At 31.4% G+C, this 21,923-nt stretch overlaps 1 protein-coding gene across 6 annotated transcripts in view; it reads right to left on the reverse strand.

Annotated features, from left to right (window-relative positions):
- Rab14 (RAS oncogene family member Rab14) overlaps window positions 1-21,923 on the reverse strand; it is a 191,256-nt gene that overhangs the window by 25,963 nt on the left and 143,370 nt on the right. For all 6 annotated transcript variants that reach the window (XM_067277644.1, XM_067277642.1, XM_067277641.1 and 3 more), the window contains exons 2-3: window positions 14,005-14,110; window positions 2,372-2,549 (exon numbers count right to left, since the gene is read on the reverse strand). In XM_067277644.1, coding sequence (XP_067133745.1) covers window positions 2,372-2,549; window positions 14,005-14,110 — 284 coding nt within the window. The remainder of the gene's footprint in view (window positions 1-2,371; window positions 2,550-14,004; window positions 14,111-21,923) is intronic.

The raw sequence follows: 21,923 nt of genomic DNA on the forward strand, positions 1-21,923 counted from the left end.
CCCAAATAGCAGTTTTGTTTTTACCAATTACACATTGAATAGACATCCAATAGATAAACAAAGTCATTTGGACATTGCACATGTTGCCAATAAAGAGAGAAATTTTTTTATTTTTATGAAAGAAATCTGTTTGGCATTTAATTATTTTTTGACATTTTTTGCAAAAATTTATTGTTTCAATACTTCTACAATCCATTAAATACACATGCAATTAAGTACATTTAAAATGGAATGCATACATAGCTTTCATTGCTAATACACCTTGTTTTCATCATATCACATAATTTTCGTAATCTTGAACTAAAGACTAAACTTCGTAGAACTAGCCATTGGTTCTCTAGATGTAATGCATTGGTAATTCTTATTGAAGCACTTAAGCTTCTTTCATACATTATTTTCAGATCATTCTTTGAATGTAATTGGATTGTTTTTGTTGTTTTCATTACGTAGGCACCAACTTTTCAAACTTTATTTAGTAATTTAAGCTCTCATCATATTAACATGTTTGTAATCAAACCAGTAAAATTATATAAGATAAAGCCCCAATTTTATATAAAAATTACAAAAAAAAAAATTACATTCGAGAAAGTTCGGATAATATGAAGTCATATTTTTTAGTCCCTTGAGTTTATGAATAACAAGGTTTTACTGCTTATAGGTAATGCTGACAACATATTTAAGTAGCTAAAATGAAGAAATTGTTACAGAATGGACATTAGATATGCATGTACAGATATAGTAATACCATTTTAAAACTTTAACTTCTCAGTTGAAAAAATGGAAATGCAGGTAGAATATCAAATTGTCAAAGTTTTTGATGCTGCTGAAAACAATGCAGAAATTCACAAAAAACTGTAGGAGGCGTATGATAAAAATTGTCCATCATACAGTACTATTTTTAAATGGATTAGTAAAATTCAGGCAAAGAAAGCAGAACATTTTACTGCCAAGGAAAGAAAGAGCTGCAGAAATTTGCATTGAGAAACATGAACTGTGTAAGAAAATTCTGAAATGCAGGCATCGAATCAAAAGTAAGTAAACTTACCAATTTTTTGCCAATTAGTACAGGATTATGTTATTAACCCTTATCATTACATAGAAAATATGTGAACTATGAACTTCCTAGCACTGTTCCACCAATCTGAAACTGCTCGACAAATACAGCAATGAATTTATCACTAATATTATTACTAAAGACAAAACACTGCTGAATTTGTACATTCTTGGGAGAAAGCAGACCTCTGTAGAGTGGAGATTTCCAGATGAACCTGCAACTCAAAAATTCTGAAGTAGAACCTGTCACAAGTAAGCATCCATGCTCATTGTATTCTGAGATCACAAGGGTCATCAAGTTTGATTTTGTCAACAAAGGTAACACAATGACAGCAGCGATACTCAGAAATGGTAAGTGAGGTCCATAAACTATCAGAAATCAAAAGGAGTTACCCTTTTTCCCTTGACTAGCAATAATAATGCATCTGTCCAAACCAACCATGTTTTAAAAGCAACAATTAAACAATGAAGATTTCAAGAGCTCCCACACCCACCAAACAGGCTTGATCTCACCTAGCAACTCTGCTCTGTTTTGAGAGCTGGAAAGAAAAAAAAATCTGGCTGGACAACACTTCTCATTGGTTGGTGAGCCTGAGGAAGAAATATCCGAACTTCTGAGCACTCTTCCTCCAACATTCTTCAGAAAGGCATGTGAAAATCTTGTCTGCCACTGAAAAAAAGTGTATTGAGCAAATTGGCTTGTATACTAAAATATAAAGGTACTGTACATAGTGTTTTTTTTTTATCAGTAAAAATTTTAGTTCTCTGTTTCTCCATCCATGTGAGTCCAAGGACTTATTAATCCAACTACACAGATCTAACTTCTAAATTAGGTAACAAAATTATCTTTAGCAAATACTTAAACTTTATTCATTTCTATAAAATAAATCTTCACTCATTTAAGTATACTAGTAAATTAAAAACAATGGCAGAGCTTCACTAACATTCTTTTAAAACTATGGCTAATTTCATAACACCTCAGAAGATATTTATTAATAAACAAAATTTGCAATTCATTCAAATGATATGCAAAATTCAGAACAACAGTCAGAAGCATTAAAAACTCTTCCTGCAAAAGAGTTCAAAATGTATTTGATGTGTAGATGTTATTCAAAATTATCTATAGTTTACTAAAGTCTCTCTCTTTATGGATTAATATACCACAGCTATGATATTTTTTATAAAATTAAGCTACTAAAAATGTATTGAGTAATTTCTAGTTCAAAAATTAAATAAATTTAATATTTGTGTTGTATTGAAAGTAATTTTAATATCATATTACATTTTCCTTATATACCATATCACTAAATTTCCTTACCTTGTAATATCATATACCATCAAAGCTCCAGCAGCCCCCCTATAATAGCTCCGAGTTACAGCCCGAAAACGTTCCTGTCCTGCTGTATCCCATATCTGTAATTTTATTTTTTGACCACTAACTTCAATAATTCTTGTTCCAAATTCTACTCCAATAGTATGAGGACAATCAGCCATAACTAAATTATTAAATATATCAATTATTATACTTCTCCAATATTTTACACTTTACATAAAATGAAATTTTGAATTTATTATTTAGAAATATTTATTACAAGTTTTAAATTCAATCCTCATTTTTTAAAAAGATATTATTTAGTAGACCAAATCAATGTAAAAATAATTAAAAATAGACAGGTAGCAATTAATTGTCAAATGGATGTTGACAGTCCCGCAAGACATCCCATGGGTCAAACTTTGACATCTCTTAGAATCTAAAATATTATGATGCTGAATTTTGAAATTTTCAAGACCTCTGTAGAATATTCGAAACTCTTCCCTGTCAGATGACATCTAGAAGTTTCTTGTAGGGTATGTAAATGAAGACTGTTAAGAAGCACAATCATAAATGAAAAGGTATTTTGTGTGTAATACACACAAAATACTTTTTAAACACTACAACTTTTTAAAAATTATAAATAACTAAATATATCAGGTTTGCCAATGTTTTCTTATGATCAAATTTGTGTGTTGATACAGTAAAATTCAACCTTTGAAATCCTAGCAAGAAGTTTATTATTATAATGTTTTTGATCAGACTGACTGGTCTTTTTCATTTACAGAACACACTAAAATAAAGTTGTAACATTACAGAAAACAAGATAAAAATTTAAATAAAATGTAAAAACATGAAATACAAAGTTTAAAAAATAGAATACATGTTTAAATATACAGGAACATAAAAATAAAAAATTTAAAATATAGAAGTAACAAAGAATATAAATATAGTATATGTATAAAAATAACAAATGATAATATGAAATAATTATCTAATAAGCCAGACAGACATTCCCTTCAAATCCAGTATTTTACTTTTTATTTTTTATACAAAATCTGATTCTACACAAATTTTTGAAGTCAGTAAATGAATTGAGTCAGTCAAATAATATTTTATTACATAAATGTATCATCATCTCATATCATTAAAATGCTTACATACATACATATTTAAATAATTTCAATGAATATATAAATAATATTTACATATTCATTTATTTAATGCATAGCTTTCATATTATTCTAAGTCTAATCTTTGTGCATATAATTTTATATCCTTATATAGTAATCATATCCTTTTATATATATATAAAAATATGATTTTAAATTATATTCACAAATATATATATAAACATATTTTAATATTAAATTAAAAAAGATGTATGAGCTCCTAATACTAAAATCATCACATTTATTATTAATAGTACTAAAATGGAAAACAAGAAATCTTGTAACTGAAGAGGGAATCCATAAGTCAAGGGAAATATGCAGAGTATTAAAATTTGTGTATACTTTAATACTGATATTTTCTTTGAAAAATACAATATTCTGATATTTGACAAATTTGGTTTAACATGGTGTGCATTTTTGTATCTCAAGATGAAACATTAATATTGAAACTTATACTATCATTGTTGATATACAAAATAGTAATAATAAGGATAAAAAATAAAAATCCTCCTGATCTGTTATATGTCAGGGTGTCTTAAAAATGTACCAATAAATTTTTAGGGGAGTTAGATAACATCTAAAGGAATGAGAATTGCATAGGAACCCATAACCGGAAACGTCACCATAAGCCAATAGAAAATGCTGTTCATCCATGCACTAGAGGGGAAATTTAGGACTTCCTCATTCATGCAGTAGTCAGCATATTCACCTGATTTATCAAGCTTTGATTTCTTTCTGTGGGTGGCCCTCAAGCTATCGTGTATGACTTGCCTGTGGAGTCTAAAATGGATCTCGTGGCAAGATTCGTCTGTGCTGCTGCTACAATCAAAGAAACTCCAGGTGTGTTCGAACATGTCAAGCAATCAATGCTCTTTTGGTGTCAAGCATGCATCACTTCTGATCGTGGAAACTTCAAGCATCTGTTGTAACATTATGAACTGGTGTACCATTTGTACTAATTATATCCAATAAATGTTTCCCATTAATCACTGTCTTGTCTTTTCAGATCCTCTACCACCACTTTCTCCTGATGTTTCTGGTTATGGATTCCTATGCAATTCTCATTCTTTTAGATGTTATCTAATTCCCCTAAAAGTTTGTCGGTACATTTTTGAGACACCCTGTATATCATCACTAGCATGTTCAAATCAATGAGCTAGAATACTTAAAAAGGCAACTGCCATGTAGTGTATTGCTAATGAGGAAAACTGAAATAATGATTGTTATTTTTGAAACATCAAGGAAAGCAAACCATGCTTGATAACTGCATTGAGAAGATGACTGTCTGGAAAGAATTTCTTTACATTTTTTATTCAATTTCAGTCCAACTTGCATTTTAAATCACATCTACTGTGTGTACTACATATAGTTGTAAAAATTGTAGCAATAAAACTGCTGGTTTTTCTTACTGAGCTGCAATTTGAAAAAACTGCAGACCTATAAATTCCTACTGTCTATCAGTCTGTCTTTCCTTAATCTCATGAACAGAGTTAGATAGATGAAAGTCAAGACCAGATATGGAAAGATTAGGGCTGGAAGCCTCAATTAAGTATATTAACTTCTGATGAAAACCAGAAGCCATGTTTTTCAATTCAAAAATTTCCCCTGAAAGGTGTTAGATAGAAATACAGTTGTGCTGGTCATCTAACAGGAAAAGTATGATGTACAAGGACAAGACTACTCATTTGAGGATGAGAGCATATATTTTAAATTAAATAAATTTAAAAAATATGATTAAAAATTGCAGCCTGCATTGTGATGATGTCACAATAAACAATTGCTCGTTTTAAGTAATAGTCATTTTACAACAACGATTTTATTTCCTTAATTGACAGTGCCTTTAGACTAGTGGTATATAGTATATATTTTTGTTTACACATGCTTTAGATATAATTTATCTCTAAAACTATATAACCTAATGTCATTAGTACATATAGTAATTCAAAGCATTCAATTGATTCACATATAAATAAAATCAACATATCCTCTTACATGTCTTCCCTATCCCTATCATGTCTTCATTCCCATAGCACATATGCATGCTAAGACAAAGAGGCAAACCTATGGCACATTGGGAGAATTGTCTCCCTCAGTGAAAAACTTACAAAGAAATAAATAATGATGTTAAGGGCAATGATAACATATACCACAATAATAGTATGGATTTAAAAATCACAGTAATGTATTTAGTTTATAAAATTCTAGTAAATATTGAGTGATATTTAGTATATCTAGTAAATATTAGTAGTGACATTTAGTGCTCACAACAGTAGTTTTTCATTATATATTTCTTAACAGAAAGTAGCATATTCCAAACATTGAAAAATCACAATTACTCTTTGCCAAGTCCTTGAAAGTTATGCAGAAAATTTTAGAAAAAAAAGTTGAAAGAAAAAAAAAACTGCTGAGCAACTAATCATGTGCCATAAAAAAAAAACATTAAAACTAAAAAAATAGCAGCAGAATTAAAGAAAAGATTCTGTGAATCAGCATTAGAAGACTTAAATAACTGTTCAGGAATTTTGAAAGACATTGTTGAACTGCAAAGAGAAAGTAGATTATTATTCTGATTCATTATTATTAGAAAATTTGCCTCAACTTTAGAATTTTATTCAGCCAAAGACTATTGTTATCTCAAAAAATTTTTTATCTTCCTCATCCTAGAATTCGTCTCCAATGGACATCTATTTATGAAAATTCAGGCTTCACCAAACAAAGATTTTTTAAAAATTCCAGGAAATACAAGAAAATTCAAGACCCAATTATGACACCCTCATATTTGATGAGATGGCATTCACAAAAGAAATAGCATGGAATGGAAAAGAAATTTTAGGATTTGTCAATTTAGGGCACGACCATATGAAAACTGCCAATTATTGCCTTAAGGAAGAAACTGTACTGTCTCTTGGCATTAGATTTATTTACTTGATGAATTAAATACATGCAAGTAGTTTTGACATTTTAAAATGTCTTCCTCAAGCAGAGTAAGAATATATAAAATTCAAATAATGATTTTAAAATCTCTGTTACAAACATTTTTAACTTACACATGTTAGAATTCAAAGGTGTGCAAAAAATTTTTGATTTAAATTTTAAAACAAATACAGAAAGTATTCTTGATATATAAAATATTACTAAGAAATAAAATATGAAAATGTGTATAATGCCTCTCAGATGAACAAGGTTCTGCAATTTAAACATCTCTTGGTAATGAAAGTTTGGGTACATAGCAGTGTAAAATTATTTTCTAATACATTTTTCACAAGATCAGTGGAGGGTATGTTATTTTTAACATCGTCCTGGTGTTCATTTAAACAGTTTAACTTTCTAGTTGTGGCATCTATGTAAAAAAATCTTTATTTTCATTTGTGTTTGCTGTAATGGAACAATATAAACTCCAGACTTCTCTAAAAGGATAAGAGAATCCCTATCATTATATAGAGTTATGCAGAATAATGGCTATGGTTTGATAGTAAGTACACCCAGTATCTTTTGTAAGCTCAAACTATATGTAAAGTAACAGACCCTAAGTATGGGATAGTAGGTTTTACAAATATTCACTTCTTGTTTTTCGTGTATGAATGGAGAGCAGTGAGCAGAAAGAAAGAACTGCAGACCAGATTGTTGATAAATATGAACTGGAAAATTGTGTAACCAGCATTGCGTACAGCAGCAGCTACTATTTGCAGTTCATGCTGGAGAAGAGGGATACAAGTATGCCCTGTGAATGAGAGTGGATATTGTGAGATTTGCCAATAGGGAGAACGGAGTGCAAATGTAATGTGACTGTAGTTGTTGACACTGAGAGAGGTCACCTTTACATAAGCTGTTTATTTCGGAGATAATTCTTACATGTTTCTGGTCAAGAACTTTTCTTGGACAAAGCAGAAAGTTCACTGTCATCATTCATCCAATAGTCAAAGGAAAAATGGTGATAAGACAGAGTTTTGATCAGTGCTCAGACCAAGTTTGAAGGTAACCAACAGCCCTGGGACAGACTGGCTGGAAGTTGCATAGTGCAGCAGGACATAGGTGAAGAAACAAAGATGAGAAGGAAATCAACACAGAGGATGAAGAGGATGAACAAGGGAAAAGCAACCACCTTGTCCTTGAATCTTGGAATTTTTAAAGGATTTCTCTCCAAAATTCTGAATTTGATTAGTCCCGAATTTTTCTCTCCACCTTCCAATTGGTCCCTTTCCTATTTCCAGTGAAATTAGATGACCAGATCAGGTGCAGGAAAGTTCACTCTGCATTAATCAATTTGACATCTCCATTCAACTTCATCTGCAAGTGTCAGTCTAACTTTGAAACTTTCATTTGTATCTCACATGATGATATTTTCTTTTCTGACATCCAAGAATTTTTTGTTTTTATTACTTGCAATGCAATAGTTTTTCTTTTAAAGGAACATTTACTTCTAAATTTTGTCATGTGTACCAGCATCGGAGTCAAAGCTTGATTTTTCCGATTGACATTCTAAACATTCCAACCCATCAGTTTACAGCAACTCAGGACCTCGAAGGGTCAACCATATTGTTTATGTTACACCTTCACAACAGATCTATTTTGTACATTTTTTTTAAAACAAAATATTTTCTTAAATGAATCAAATTTTTTGTATGTTTAATGAGAGATTCAGAATGTTCAGGACCTCACAATATAGCCAAATTTACATACACAGGAGACTGGAAAGAAGCTGGTATAATATATGGAGATGAATTGAACTTGTGGTGTACAGTGTAGATGAGTGATGATTCTACATAAGTCTACATTTAAAAAGGCAATTTTTCAGTCTTGCTCTTTCTCAACAGAGGATGAGATGGAGGGATGAACATTGACAGAAATTTAACTAAAGTTGACAATTCTTCACAAGAACTTCCTATTAAGATATCATCAATGTATCTAAGGTATAAAATAGGATTATGTATTGCAAGCGGGGAAGAAAAGACTAAATTCAATGTTTCTCATAATTAACTCAGCTAAAAGTGCCAAAAGAAGTGAGCCCATGAAAACACTGCCTTTGCAGGAAATATTGTCCATTGAACTGGAATTAATTTTGCTTAGTTATTAGGAGGAGGGATTTCCAAATGTCAAGCACCTGTTGAATTAAGTAGGATTTTTGTAGTAAAAGTGTATTAGCATCACCACATCAAACATGGATATAATGAGATAACATCAATTTTGTATAGTTGATATGTCTCAGGTGAGACTGTTCCTACCATTTCAATGATTCTTGATTTAGATTTCAATGTTGAAGAGATGATTAAACTAGAATCGGGAATTAATACCTTAAAAAGCCACTAGGTCCTTTTCCAAGAAATATGTGGGATGGGTTTATTTGTTTGCCTAATTGGGTGAAGAGGCCACCAATGTTTGTGTGTTTTAACCTCCAAGGACAGACCTGGACAAGCAATGTTTGTAGGAGGATCTAGAGAGCCAGTAATGGTGACGATTATACCAGCACTTGAGATAATTTTTTGAGATTTTACGAGGAGGAGGAGTGGGATAATTTGTTGCTGTGTCTTTAGATTTTATTTTACTTAGCCTTATTTTAGATATCCATTTTCATATTTTATTTCTTTAATCACATTTTATATATCAAAATACTTTCTGTATTTATTTTAAATTTAAATCAAAACTTTATCATTCTTATGTTTGCTTAATGTAAAGAGATTTTAAACTTATTATTTGAATTTTATTAATTCTTTCTTTGCTTGAGGAAGACATCTTGAAATGCTGAAAGTACAATCAAACTCTGTTATAACAAACACAGATATAACAAGTTCACAGTTATAATAGGCAAAATACCATAATTTTAACTTATGAGTATTTCCATACATTTTTTCATGATTATAACAAAGGTATTTCATGAATACACCAAGCAAATTTTCAGTAGCTGCACAAACATACAAACATTCTTAATTGTTCAAGCAGTAAGAAATACAATACCAAATTCTTGGAAGAGATAAAACTGAAAAGATTACTTAGTTTTATGACCAATAGATAATTAGTTTACAACTTGCATCAAGTAAAGGCCTATTTATCACTTAACTTTCTTTTTGGAGACAGTCTCCCTCTTTCTTGACTAGCTTTTGATCCTACTCTACCAATTTACCTAATCATCACTATGATTGTAAAATTACTCTACAGGCTAGTTAGAAACAATCTCTTATATGAGGAAGATATCTATGAAGAAAAGAAAATGTCTCAGTTATGAAAAAGTAAAAGTTATTCATAAGTGCTAAAAACATCAATGTGTAAAAAGTTTTATCTGTCATCTTCCACAGTATCAACTTTATTGAAAAATTAATCAATCATCAATTTTAAAATTTGTAGATAAAAAGATTAACTGAAATTGGGCATATTATTAATTAGTATTATTTTTAATTACGAAAAAATTAATTGTTAAATACAGTGGGTAACGAACGGATCGGATAACGAACACTTTCGCAGAAGATTTTTATGATCAGACAACGAACACATGTTCAGATAACGAACACCTCACAGAACAAACATAAGAAGAAGCGATGTAAAATAATGAATACCGATTGATCTTCCCTCGTCTTCAGGCAAAAATTCAAAACTTTTCGGAACACTGGAGATGTCTACATCAACACTCAACCCAGTATATACTGATCAGATAGTATTCCTCTGAACTTTGAAACTGTCCCTTGTAATTTCAGCCTTTTATTTTTCTAACAGAAACAATTCTTTTATAGTATTCATGAGACTGTTGGATGGGCACTCGTTAAGTTTTCCGTCGGTTTTTATTTTCGAAAGGTGAGAGTATAATAGTAAAGGTAGAGAGTGGGCAGAAGATGTTTGAATGTTCCTGGGCAGTATGGCTCGAACAGCTCTACAGTAGGTTGCAGTTCAATCTTATTTAAGAAAGATACAGTATAATCAAGAAGACTCAATCAGCTAAACGAGTAACAACAATCACATCTAAGAAATAAAGAACATTGAAGAGCTCATAACCTGAAACAGATCTGACGACAGAAGAACGCCAAGAAATCTTGAATGAAAAACACCAAAAAACTCGGTGAGATATGTTTTCTTTTGAAAAAGAGGATTAATGCTGATATCCGCTCTTAAACATCTTTTGAAGAAGTGGGAGGATGTCAGAACGACAGTCTTAGAATGGCATCCAAACCAGGTTGAGGTTAATAGGCTGAGGGATCTCTACAATTACAATGCTATTAATTACTTCCAAAAAATCCTGAAGAAGAAAGAAAAGCAATCGACATTAGACAGATTCTTTAACCCCTACAAATGGAAAAATCAGGATTAATAAAAATGCAAGACTGTGTATATATGTATTTTTATTATTACATATAAATAAACGTAGTAAGAAAGTATATATTTTTTTTATTTCTTGAGGTCTCCGGAACGAATTAACCAAATTCTCATAAAAACCTATGGTAAATCGATAATCGGTTAACGAACAATTGGGATAGCAAACAAAGTCTTGGAACAGATTATGTTCATTAACCGATCACCCACTGTATTATGTTGTACTTTATGTAACTTAACAGAAACACAGTATAATGTAATTACATATTTGTTTTTTAATCAGCTTATTTAGAATTAAAAATAAAAATATTTCACTAATTATCAGTGACATAGCTACAAACTTTGCCACTTGTGGGCATCAATATGTGGTTAGCACCCAAAACTAGGGGGAGAATGGGCAGTTATGTCACTGCTCTTCATAAATATAACAAGTAACAGTTATCTTGCTGATTCCCTAATATTCATTATAATCAAGTTCAAATGTACTTACTTGTAGGAATTTAATCATGAAGTAAATAAATCTAATGTCAAAAGACAGTACAATTTCTTCCTTATAAATATTTGGCATTGTATGTGACTATACAAAGTGTTACAACCGTTGGCTACAGAAGCTCTTACATTCATGGTAAGAGCAATGAACAGAAGTTGGAAAATACCAGTTGGATACAGCTTAATTAATAGCATGTCAGCAGTGTCAGCATAACTGCAATGGTATGTGATAATATATATCCACAAACAAATTGGTATAAAAAACTTGTGTCATTCACATGTGAGACTTTCCAATGTTAGTTTTCCATCCATCAGCTATCAATAGAAAAGTGTATTGTCTTTTAGATGCAGTTCATACTGATTAGAATCTTACAGACAGAAAATAAAGTTTTAATTGATTCCAATGTCATTGAAAATAGTAACAACCAAATTAACTGGCTTGTGAGTCTACAAGAAGGATTATATTGTTCTGATAAGATCAGAAAGCAGCATATTCAGTGGGAGTGCCAGAAAATTAAAACAGCCCTAGATGCTCAGACATTTAGTTGCAAAGGATGAAATGTTATTTAGCAAGACCAGAGAGCTAGAATTCTGAAATTATGAAACCACAATCAAATTCAGACTATTGATTTTAATCAATAAAATGAAGTCCTGTCAAAAGTACAAAATTATCAATATTTAAGAATAGCACGATAGTAGTTTCCAACTTAATTGACCAATCACCACAAACCTGCAAAACATTCAATTTGTAAATAGTACACTCATAAGAAAATCAAAGAAAAAAATCCAGTAACCAGTTTCATAACTTTCCCAGTAAAAAACACTAAGACATACTAGCACAAAGTTGAAATTGTTTGTGGAGAAATCTTATCAGATTTTATTAAAATAACTATTATTATAAAATGACAAAGCTTAATTTTGAGGGTAGAAATGAGTTTTACAAAAAATCGTAAATGCTAGTAAGTAAAAATCTTCACTGTAGTCTGACCTCATCTGAAATGTGACTCCCTTCTATCTCCCACTCCCTCGATCTTTAAACACCAAAATTTAATAGCATTAATGCCCCCTTATACACAAGCTACTACACCAAATTTCATTTCTTAATCATTACCCCATCCTGAGATAATAAATGAAATAGATGCCAATAGACACACACAGGTACAGAATTTTTTCCCCATTTTCCCACTTTATTGGGTTCAGACCTCTTAAACCAAAATAACTGAAGATTTGCAAAAAACCCTCATGGGTTTTTGCAAATCTCATTAATTTAATATGGCTGACAAAATTAATTTAACATTCTTTTAAATTAATTTTGTCAGCCATATTGTTTTCAACTCCATTAATCATCTTTATTAAAACTCGTGATAGTGAAATTTAGTTTTTTGAATATGACTTGATCCATTGGCTAAAGTTTAGATGCTAAACTTAGTAGAAAAAAAACTCCGTATCTTTAAGACCAAGAACACAGAAGGATTTGCAGACGGTTATCTACAACTAATGCAATTTTTCTAATTTTCTGTTTTGGTTTGTTTGACTAGTTTTAATAATGAATCTTCAAAAATATGACTAGTCATCCACACTTTCTTATTAAAATGATAAGCTACTTCAACAGACTTCATCCCTTTAAAACTTCATGTATTTTTGTATTTTTGCTTTTTCCAATTATTAACAGTTTCAATTTTTAGCTTCCTGTCATATTTGCTCCAATCTGTACACTGATCCTTTCTTCACTATGCTTTCCATCAAAGCATAGATCATTTGTAAAAGTGAGCATTCTATTGGATGTACACTTAAAGAATAAACCAGTTTCATCTGCATTGAAAGCATGGTTCTAGCATGTTTTGCTGTAGCTTTTGAAGTTAGCTGATGGTGCAAGTTTTATCAACCATAATAAAGAATTTATTATGGTTGATAAAACTACTCCCAGGAATTCCAAACTTTGCTGCAATGTCTTTCTTTTTTGAGCTTTTATCAACTTCCCATAAAACATTAATTTTTTTAGTTATGTTTAAACACTTTCTCTTTGATATTTTTGTACTATAGTATAAAACTGTCTGCTCTCAAACATGACGTTAAAATAGAGAGTTGAAATGCAACTTTTAAATTTCAAATGCTAATTCAATTTTAGTGTTTCTGAGAACTTATATACATAAATTAGGAAAGATCCTCTAAACTTTACATAGAATTTAATACTATGAAACAATTTAGGTATGACTCATTTCAGCCATCTGTACCATTAAGACCACTTTCTTGGCTAAATACTATACTTTACAAAATGAAAAACATCATTGATATCCATATTCATTGTACAGGCTGCCAATTTTATGACAGAAATGTATTCTAAAAAGTGGCAGTGTAAATAAAGTCAGCACAAAATTAATCGATTATACTGTACAGTGTTAAGAAGTAAATAGGGATGTGTTCTAACATGAACAATCTTTTGGGAAATTGTGTACATAAAATTTATATTCTGGGGAAATTTTGGATTCTGAAAATATTCTGCATCCCTGGATATTGGTGCATCTTTGCTAATTTCTTTGATGAAATATACATTTTAGTTTATAGAATTAAAATATCACACACAAAATCATTTTCTTCATTTTTTTGATTATTGATTTTTAAAAATAAAAAAAAACTTTTCACAAATGATTCATCAAGGATATAAAAATCATGTATACTTACATTTTTTTTCCGTAAACTGATGAAGAAGACATGATTTTCCAACACCCATATCTCCAATTATAATATATTTGAAAATGTATGAATAATTATAAGGACCTGCTGCCATCTGAAATAAAAATTATAATGTAAATAAATTTTGTTATAATTTATACCATAAACACCATTCTAAAATTCAGTTTTAAACATCACTAATGTCATTTCATAATTTTTATTCAAAGCTTAAAAAGTTGAAAATTTTAAAAAATTATTAATTATCAAAAATGAACAGAAAATTGCAAGCAAATTATTATTACAGTATTAATACAAATATTTGATACAATACACACATTTTAATGATAATTTGTATTAATATTTTTAATATCATTAATAATTTTAGTTTTTTCTCCCTCTTTAATCAATAAACGAACAAATTATGTTTTTTAATTGTAGAATCATAATTTTTCTTGTTTTGAATATAGAATTAATCAAGGAAGATTAAAGAAAATTCACTCTTTATAAATAATTGTGGAAATACATAAGCATTTTCAACTTTTAAAAACAATCATATAACATGCATTTCAGTTAGTATGCTAAAATTTTTCATGAGTGAGTTACAAATAATTTTTTTTAAATAAACATTATTGATTTAAGATTTAATTTTTAAGTAATATTTCTCCATCATCTATGTTTGTCAAAAACATTAACAATTTTTTTGCCACAATTCTAAAAGCTATTTATTGTTAATTTTATTATCCAAAAAATACAGTATTTTTAATAGCCTATTATGATCTTACTGCAAAGAAACAATCTCATCAAAAAGTGTGTGTAATAAAACTACAAACTTGAAACACTTATTTTTATTAGATATCAAAAATGTTTAATTAAATGATAAAGTAGTAAACCAGTAACAGAAAATGATTTATTTCTCCTGCTATTAACCATTACTATTATACAATCTGTCCAGAAAGTTCCAGAAATAATTTAGTGGAAAAAAATACCTTAAAGATAGCAATTTTACTAATTTAATTTTCAACATAATACTTTCCTCTTCTTTTGGACAACCCAAACTATAACTTTCTGGGTTGTTGTTCAGGTATGCTGCCAATGTCCTTTGAATGTCTGGAAAGTTCCCATACTGTATTCCCTTGTGTTATGGGAACAGAAAAAGTCTGCCAGGACTAAATCGAATGAGTGTGAGAGACATGCATGAGCATTGTCACCAAAGCTACAGAATTGGAGTCTGAAGCAAATTCATTGTTAGAGGAGTCAGAGTTTGTAAAAATGGACTGACTCACTACTGTTTATTATATACTTTATATCAGTTGTTCCCAATGTTTCTCATGTCACAGACCTAAAACTCTCCCATGCCAATTCTCAGATCCCCACTCTTAATTCAATTACTCACATGGCTTGCTCTTGCAGGTTTAGTATTACATACATATGTATTTTATTTATTGATGATTTTAATAATCACAACACAGTCTGCAGTTATTTATTTCTGGATCTGACATCATTAACTTAGTGTATAACAAGAAGTTAGTAACAAAAAGATTTTCAGTAAGATGTCTGCAACTGCTCAGATGATACCAACTCACCTATTCCTGAAGTAAAACAAGTAAGCAACAATTGCAGCACTGGGATCTAAATCCATTCAATTCCTGTGGTTTTGATAGTACAGTAGAGCATCGAATATCCGACTTAATTGGAGATTGGGGTTGGTCGGATAACTGAAAATTCAGATAACCGAAAAGTATGAAAAAATACATTATTAGTATAGTGTATTAGGCCTGTTTAAATACTAGCACTCTTTCATGGTCGAGCCAGTGCTGCCAGCTAAAACATGCAAAAATTTAAGAAAAATAATATTAAAGTAGCCAAGACATAACCAAATATTGTAGCGCCACATCACTAGCGGACATTTGAATTTGCTGACTAGAACGCGGTCGGTTAATCGGGGGTCAGATAATCAATGCTCTACTGCAGCATTTCTCAAAGTGGGCGATAACGCCCCCTTGTGGGTGGTGAGTAAATCTAGGGGGGCGCTGGAGGCAGGGTACTGAACGGTGATCAAAGGTAAAAGTTTCCTTTCCTCTGTCAAACAGATAAGAGGAAACATTGCATTTAATGGTTTCCAGATGTCGAGAACAATGTATGGTAAGGGCACAAAGTATGAGATTCATAGAAAAGTTTTCCTAAGAATATTTTCAATCCTTTCTCACACGGGGGGCGTTGGGTATAACTTTATGGAACAAAGAGGGCGGTGGATTGAAAAAGTTTGAGAATCACTGCTCTACTGTATTTACTGCCAAAATCCAAACTTACATAAATATATTGACCAAAACAAGAGCAAAATCTTGGTCACTTTCTCATTCAAAGTTGGATACTTCTTGCTAATCTTGATCCAGAAAATAGACACCACTGTCTTCTCCTAGAATAGTTTTAATGATGCATCTGAAGACATTTCAACAAGAATATACTCTTCAGTCAAAGAAAGTTGGTCATTTGCATGGGTAATGAAAGGATCCACAATCCAGTAATTTTCCACTCTCAGACTGTCTGCCCAGGGAAGTATTCCATGAATTTCCACTGCATCTGAAAAAGGTGCAACTTTGTGACTCCAATTCAATTGCATTGACATTCTTGCTTTCACAATGCTAGAAGAACACATCAAAGCAGTTACTATCAATTTGGCAACTCCACATTTGCAAAGAATTAGCATTAGAGATATTAATGCTGTTTTGCAAAAAAATAGATTAAGTAAACACTTTTCTTTCTTGTTGAATGTGTCAAAAATAGTTTTCATGTACCTTGCAAACTCACATTCAAGTCATTGAGATGTTGGAAGATGTCAGCAAGATACTTGAGTTTTACAACCCAACGTTCACTGGACAAAGAACTTGCCAACTCAGTCTTCTTGTGTTCATTCTAGCATTCCAACACCTTACATTATAGTTCATACAAGCATGTAAGCACTTTCCCACATAACAGCCAACAGATTTTGGCATGGTGCAACAATCGGTAGTGTTATGCTCTCATCATGTCTCACAAAATGATAGAGATGAGTGTTCAATTCATTCACTTTCACTTAATTAATTCACAATTTTCACTGCAGTTGCAAATATTTTGCACAGTTCAGACACATTTTATTAGTTGCCAGCATTTTCCTGTGAATGACACGATGAGTAGATTCCATTTCTTCACCTGTGACTGCTTTTATTCAAGCTATCAATCCTGAAAGCACACCAGTCATAGCAACAACTCTATCAGAACAGACACTAACACACTGCTTCCAGTTGAATTCCTTCATATGCAAATAGTCATCAATAATACAAAATATCTCGATGTTAGTTGTTCTTCCTGGTAATTGAAAGCAGTTCAGCATTTCTGGATAGTCTAGAATTTAAAGTCAACAAATATGCCAACAGCAGAGCATTGTTGGAAACATCAGTTTACTTGGATTGCAAACAGCTTGGCCTCCTTCAGTCAGATTATCAACTGGCAAAACATGTCAAAACATCAGCCATCATTCTTATGCAACATGTAACAGTATCATTAGAAAGAGGAATAGCACACATCTTTGTAGCTGTTCACTCAGAATAACCTGAACAGCATCAACAATAGAAGGCAGAATAAGGTCTTCAACAGTATAAGCTTTCTTAACTTTTGAAATATGCAGTGCCGTCAAAAATTATTCTTTAAGAGCAGCTTTGCTAGAATGCATTCTGCTGGGGACAACCTGCTGTTTATTCTTCAAATTAACCACAATTCATTTGAAAAAGAAATAGACTTCTCTGCATGTGCTTTGTATTTACTCTCAAGATGTCTCAATGGAATGAAACCAATGCCAAGCTTTTGCAATTTATACAACAATTATCACTGATATAAACAGTCAATTTTACTTCAGAAAGAGAAAAAGATAAAAGATCTAGAAAATTGATGCTGCTAATAAGAAAAAATGCCCAAAAGATATTAGTTTCAGTGTATATCACAAGTTTGGTATATATCCTCAAATCATACCTACTACTACTTTCTAATTAAGTATATAGAGAACACCTCACCTGCACTTATTGCTAGGGCTGATGTATTGAATATCCTTGCAACATTTAGTATGCAAAGAATTGCAATTTATTGCTATAGCCATGCATAATGCAGGATATACTCATGCAAAATTAAAATATATAAACACCTGTGTACATAAATTGCTCTTCCAACTCAACATTAGAGGCAAAGGGATCTGATGAGCCCATCCATCTCATATTTTGGACCTGTATCCTTACACATCACCAGAAAATTTCAAAAATTTAGGATTTAACCTTCCAGTAAAACCATTGTAGCCCTTATGCAAATACTGTGATGATAGAGACAGTTTATCTGATTTAGAAAGAAAAGTCAGGTATTTACTTAATTCCCTTACAACACCACACCAGTGATGCAAAGGTAATTTAAATCAGGGCCACAAGAAAATTACAAGCTGCATAATAGAGCACCAAGAAGACATTTGTAATAGATTTTCCATGGAACTGTCTAGGAGGGTACTTAATCAATATTCTAAAATTTAATTGGACCATGTTAACGTTAAAGTTAAGATTTTATACCAGGGTAGTGAAGTTGAAGTCGTGGAATCGGAGACAGGAGGAATTTTCGGCCAGAGGAGTCGGGGTTAGGAAAAATGTGTCAACTCAAACTCCCGCAATTTAAATTTACTCGAGTTTTTTATTTAAATGAAAGAAACCATTATATATTTATTTTTTAAAATCTTTTTGTATTTTGTTATAATTCATTTCTTTTAAATACAAAATGCATCAATTTAATTTCTTAAATATGTATTCTTTGTAGTATTTGTGTTTAGTAGTTAAATTATTTTGACTCAATTCAATTTGAATATTTTTGAATCATTCCTTTATTACCCCTGCTCTAAATAAGTACTCTGTTTTTCTGAATGAGTCTAACTAACTGATCAGAGAAATAATTTTCTATTTTGATCTAGGGGCTGAAGTAGATAGATTGCACACTTTTTAGTTGGATTAACTCTTCTGGAAGAGTGAAATTGAAGTGCAAATGCTGTTGAATATATGTAGATGTAGAATTTTATCACTCCCTTTCTCCTCTTATTAAATATTTGTTAAAATTAATTTTTTTATACAAATAAGTATTAATGTAAGTTAAATATTAAAAATACTGACTATAAAAGTATTTGGGTAAATGTCCCAAGCTCCTTTTAGAGTTCAGAGAGGATACATCCTGTGAGTGTCTCTGCCCCCCCATAAAATGACTTGGTATTTAATTTTACTGGAGTCAGGAGTCGGAGTCCTAAAATTATCAGGAATCATAGTAGTGTGTTTTTTTTTGTGACTCTGTAACCCTGTTTTATATCAATGTTCTAAAATTTGTTTCTTTTTGCCTGAAGATGACAAATTCAAAATTAAAAACAAAAACCAGTTACAATGCATTACACAGTAAGGCCCCTATAATGTGTCATAACCGGTTTTGGTTTTTAATTTTGATTTTCAAATTGCCATCATAGAATGAAACCTGGTTGTTCCATAATTTAAAATTCTGAAAGTGTTGTAAAATGATTTCCATTTTAAAACAAAAAAGTTCTACAGTGACCCAGTGACCCAAGGCAGACTTTTAAATGAAGTCAAAAACATTCATCAGATAAGGGGCCATCCATAAATTACATAAGGTATTTTGGGGTGGGTGTGGGTCAAGGATTTCTTACAATTTCTTACTCAGGGGTAGGGAGTAATAGATCTTGTTTTACGTAATATTCTTATTTTTTGATCTTGTTGAGTGGTGGAGTTTTGAATTTGGCAGTTTCTATTAAGAATTCTCATTGTACTAAAGCCATCTCGCGTGATGTGATAGAAAAATAACGCTAGTAGAATCACATTTTTTATCATGGGAGAAAGTTCTCTGTTTTTTATATTAGAATAAGTGCACCACTCCTATGGATGTATAACACTAAGAATACATAAACCAAAATATATGATATAAAGTAAACATAAAATTAGTATTCGGCTTTTAGTGAAAACTAAAATGTAAAATTAGAAATTATAAACAGTCTTTTCTTCCATACTTTTTGAACATAATTGTATAAATCATCAAAAACTGGCTTCTGAACAAATCTTTACGCTAGGCTTCAGATGGTCATGTCCACTCTATAAGCTTATTGAGTGGACATGACCATCTGAAACCTAGTGTAGAGATTTCTAATTTCAGAATAAGTCTATCTTTATCATAAATTGGACAATGATAGATCATATGGTCGACGGTGTCTATGTTTTCTGTAGAGCAAAAGCAAGAGGCAGTTTCTGTCTGGTTATACATCCCCAGGTAGCTTCTAGCATTATCATGCTCAGTAAGTAATTGAGCAGTAGCAAATGCTAAGTGGTGATGAGAACCTGCATTCAACATAGGAAAATAAAGATTTTAAATATATTAAAATAAATATCCACTGAGGAGGCTATTTGTAGCATAATGCATATGGTGATAATTGTTTAATAAAAGCATTGTTGTCTGAGGATTTCCACTTGTCTTGTGTCAACTGCTTCGAAGTTGGGGAAAATTGAGTATTTGCACTCATTGTGTTTAAGTATTTTAAACATTTTAATTTTTAAAGATTTTAAAGTTATTCTACCAGTTTTACTGCTCAACCATTGTTGATTCCACTTTTGCATAACATTGTCATGAATATAATTTTTAAGGCTGCTGTGTGAGAGAGGGATGTGAGTGCAGTCCAAGTCAGTGTCCTTTGCAGCTGACTTAGCCTCAAAGTTGACTTTTTCATTTCCTAGTATGCCACTACGGCCACGAACAAATATAAAAGTTATCTTATTTACAAGATTTTTAATATGGTGCTGGATATATGCAATTTTATTGCTATTGCAATTGGGATTTAATAGAGCTTTTAGGGACAGACTAAGAATCACTGTAAATGTTGATAGACAATTTTGTTTGGTAGTGAAGTGGCCCACTGAACAGCTTGGTAGACAGCATCTTTTTCAGCTCGATAGATGGAAGTATGTGAGGGGTGTCTGTACCTTCTAACATACTTTGGGCAAAATATGACAGTTTGGAGGAAGATACAGATATATGAGCCGACATAAAGGGGTCTTTTCGACCCATCTGTGTAGATATTAATGACTGCATGGTTATCTATGGAGGAAGCAGATGAAACTAAATGTACCCTGGGGATAACCTTTTTTACGGAGTAATGATCAGAGATAGGGTAATTGCAATGTGAACAGCTAGCCATAGATAGGAGTAGAGACTGTTCTTGAGCCTTGATATTTGTAGTTCTGATGTAGTAGTTTAGAACCTTTCCTACAATACATAATGGCAAAGGAAGAAGCTCTGCTAGAATCAGAGAGGCATTAGTAGAAACAGTTCTGCAGCACTTTGAAATTCTGATGGCAAACTGTCTTTGAAAAGAGTAATTTACTTGCTACTGAATTTTTACTAGTCACATGACCCCAGCTAGAGGCTGCGTAAAGTAGCATTGGTTGTATTGCCCCATTATATAGAGTTTTATAAGCTATAAGACTTAGTCCCCGGGTGCACCTAGCACATTTTAGCAGCATGTAGTTTATTTTCTTCACCTTAGCCAAGATGTAATCAATATGGAAATGAAATGTGATTTCTCTCTATTCTCTCTTGTTTTATTTCGTTGTTCTGCTCTGGTTGTTCCAGTTAAAGTATTGAAATATGTTCCAGTTTTCAAAAGTCACATTTTGTATAATACTGAATAGAACTTCCTCAAAAAACTGGAACAGTATATATAGATTCGAACATACACCTAAGCACTAATTTTCCAGCAAATAAACGTAAACAAACTTGCACGTCAAATGTTTTCAGCCACAAATTTATTGGCCTTCTTCAGGAAAACAATGGAAAAAAGTGTTCTATAAATAGAATAACGCTGCATTGTAAATTTCAAA

Source organism: Centruroides vittatus, unplaced genomic scaffold (genome assembly GCF_030686945.1).
Source record: "Centruroides vittatus isolate TY-2023 unplaced genomic scaffold, ASM3068694v2 contig_751, whole genome shotgun sequence".
Classification (NCBI taxonomy): domain Eukaryota; kingdom Metazoa; phylum Arthropoda; class Arachnida; order Scorpiones; family Buthidae; genus Centruroides; species Centruroides vittatus.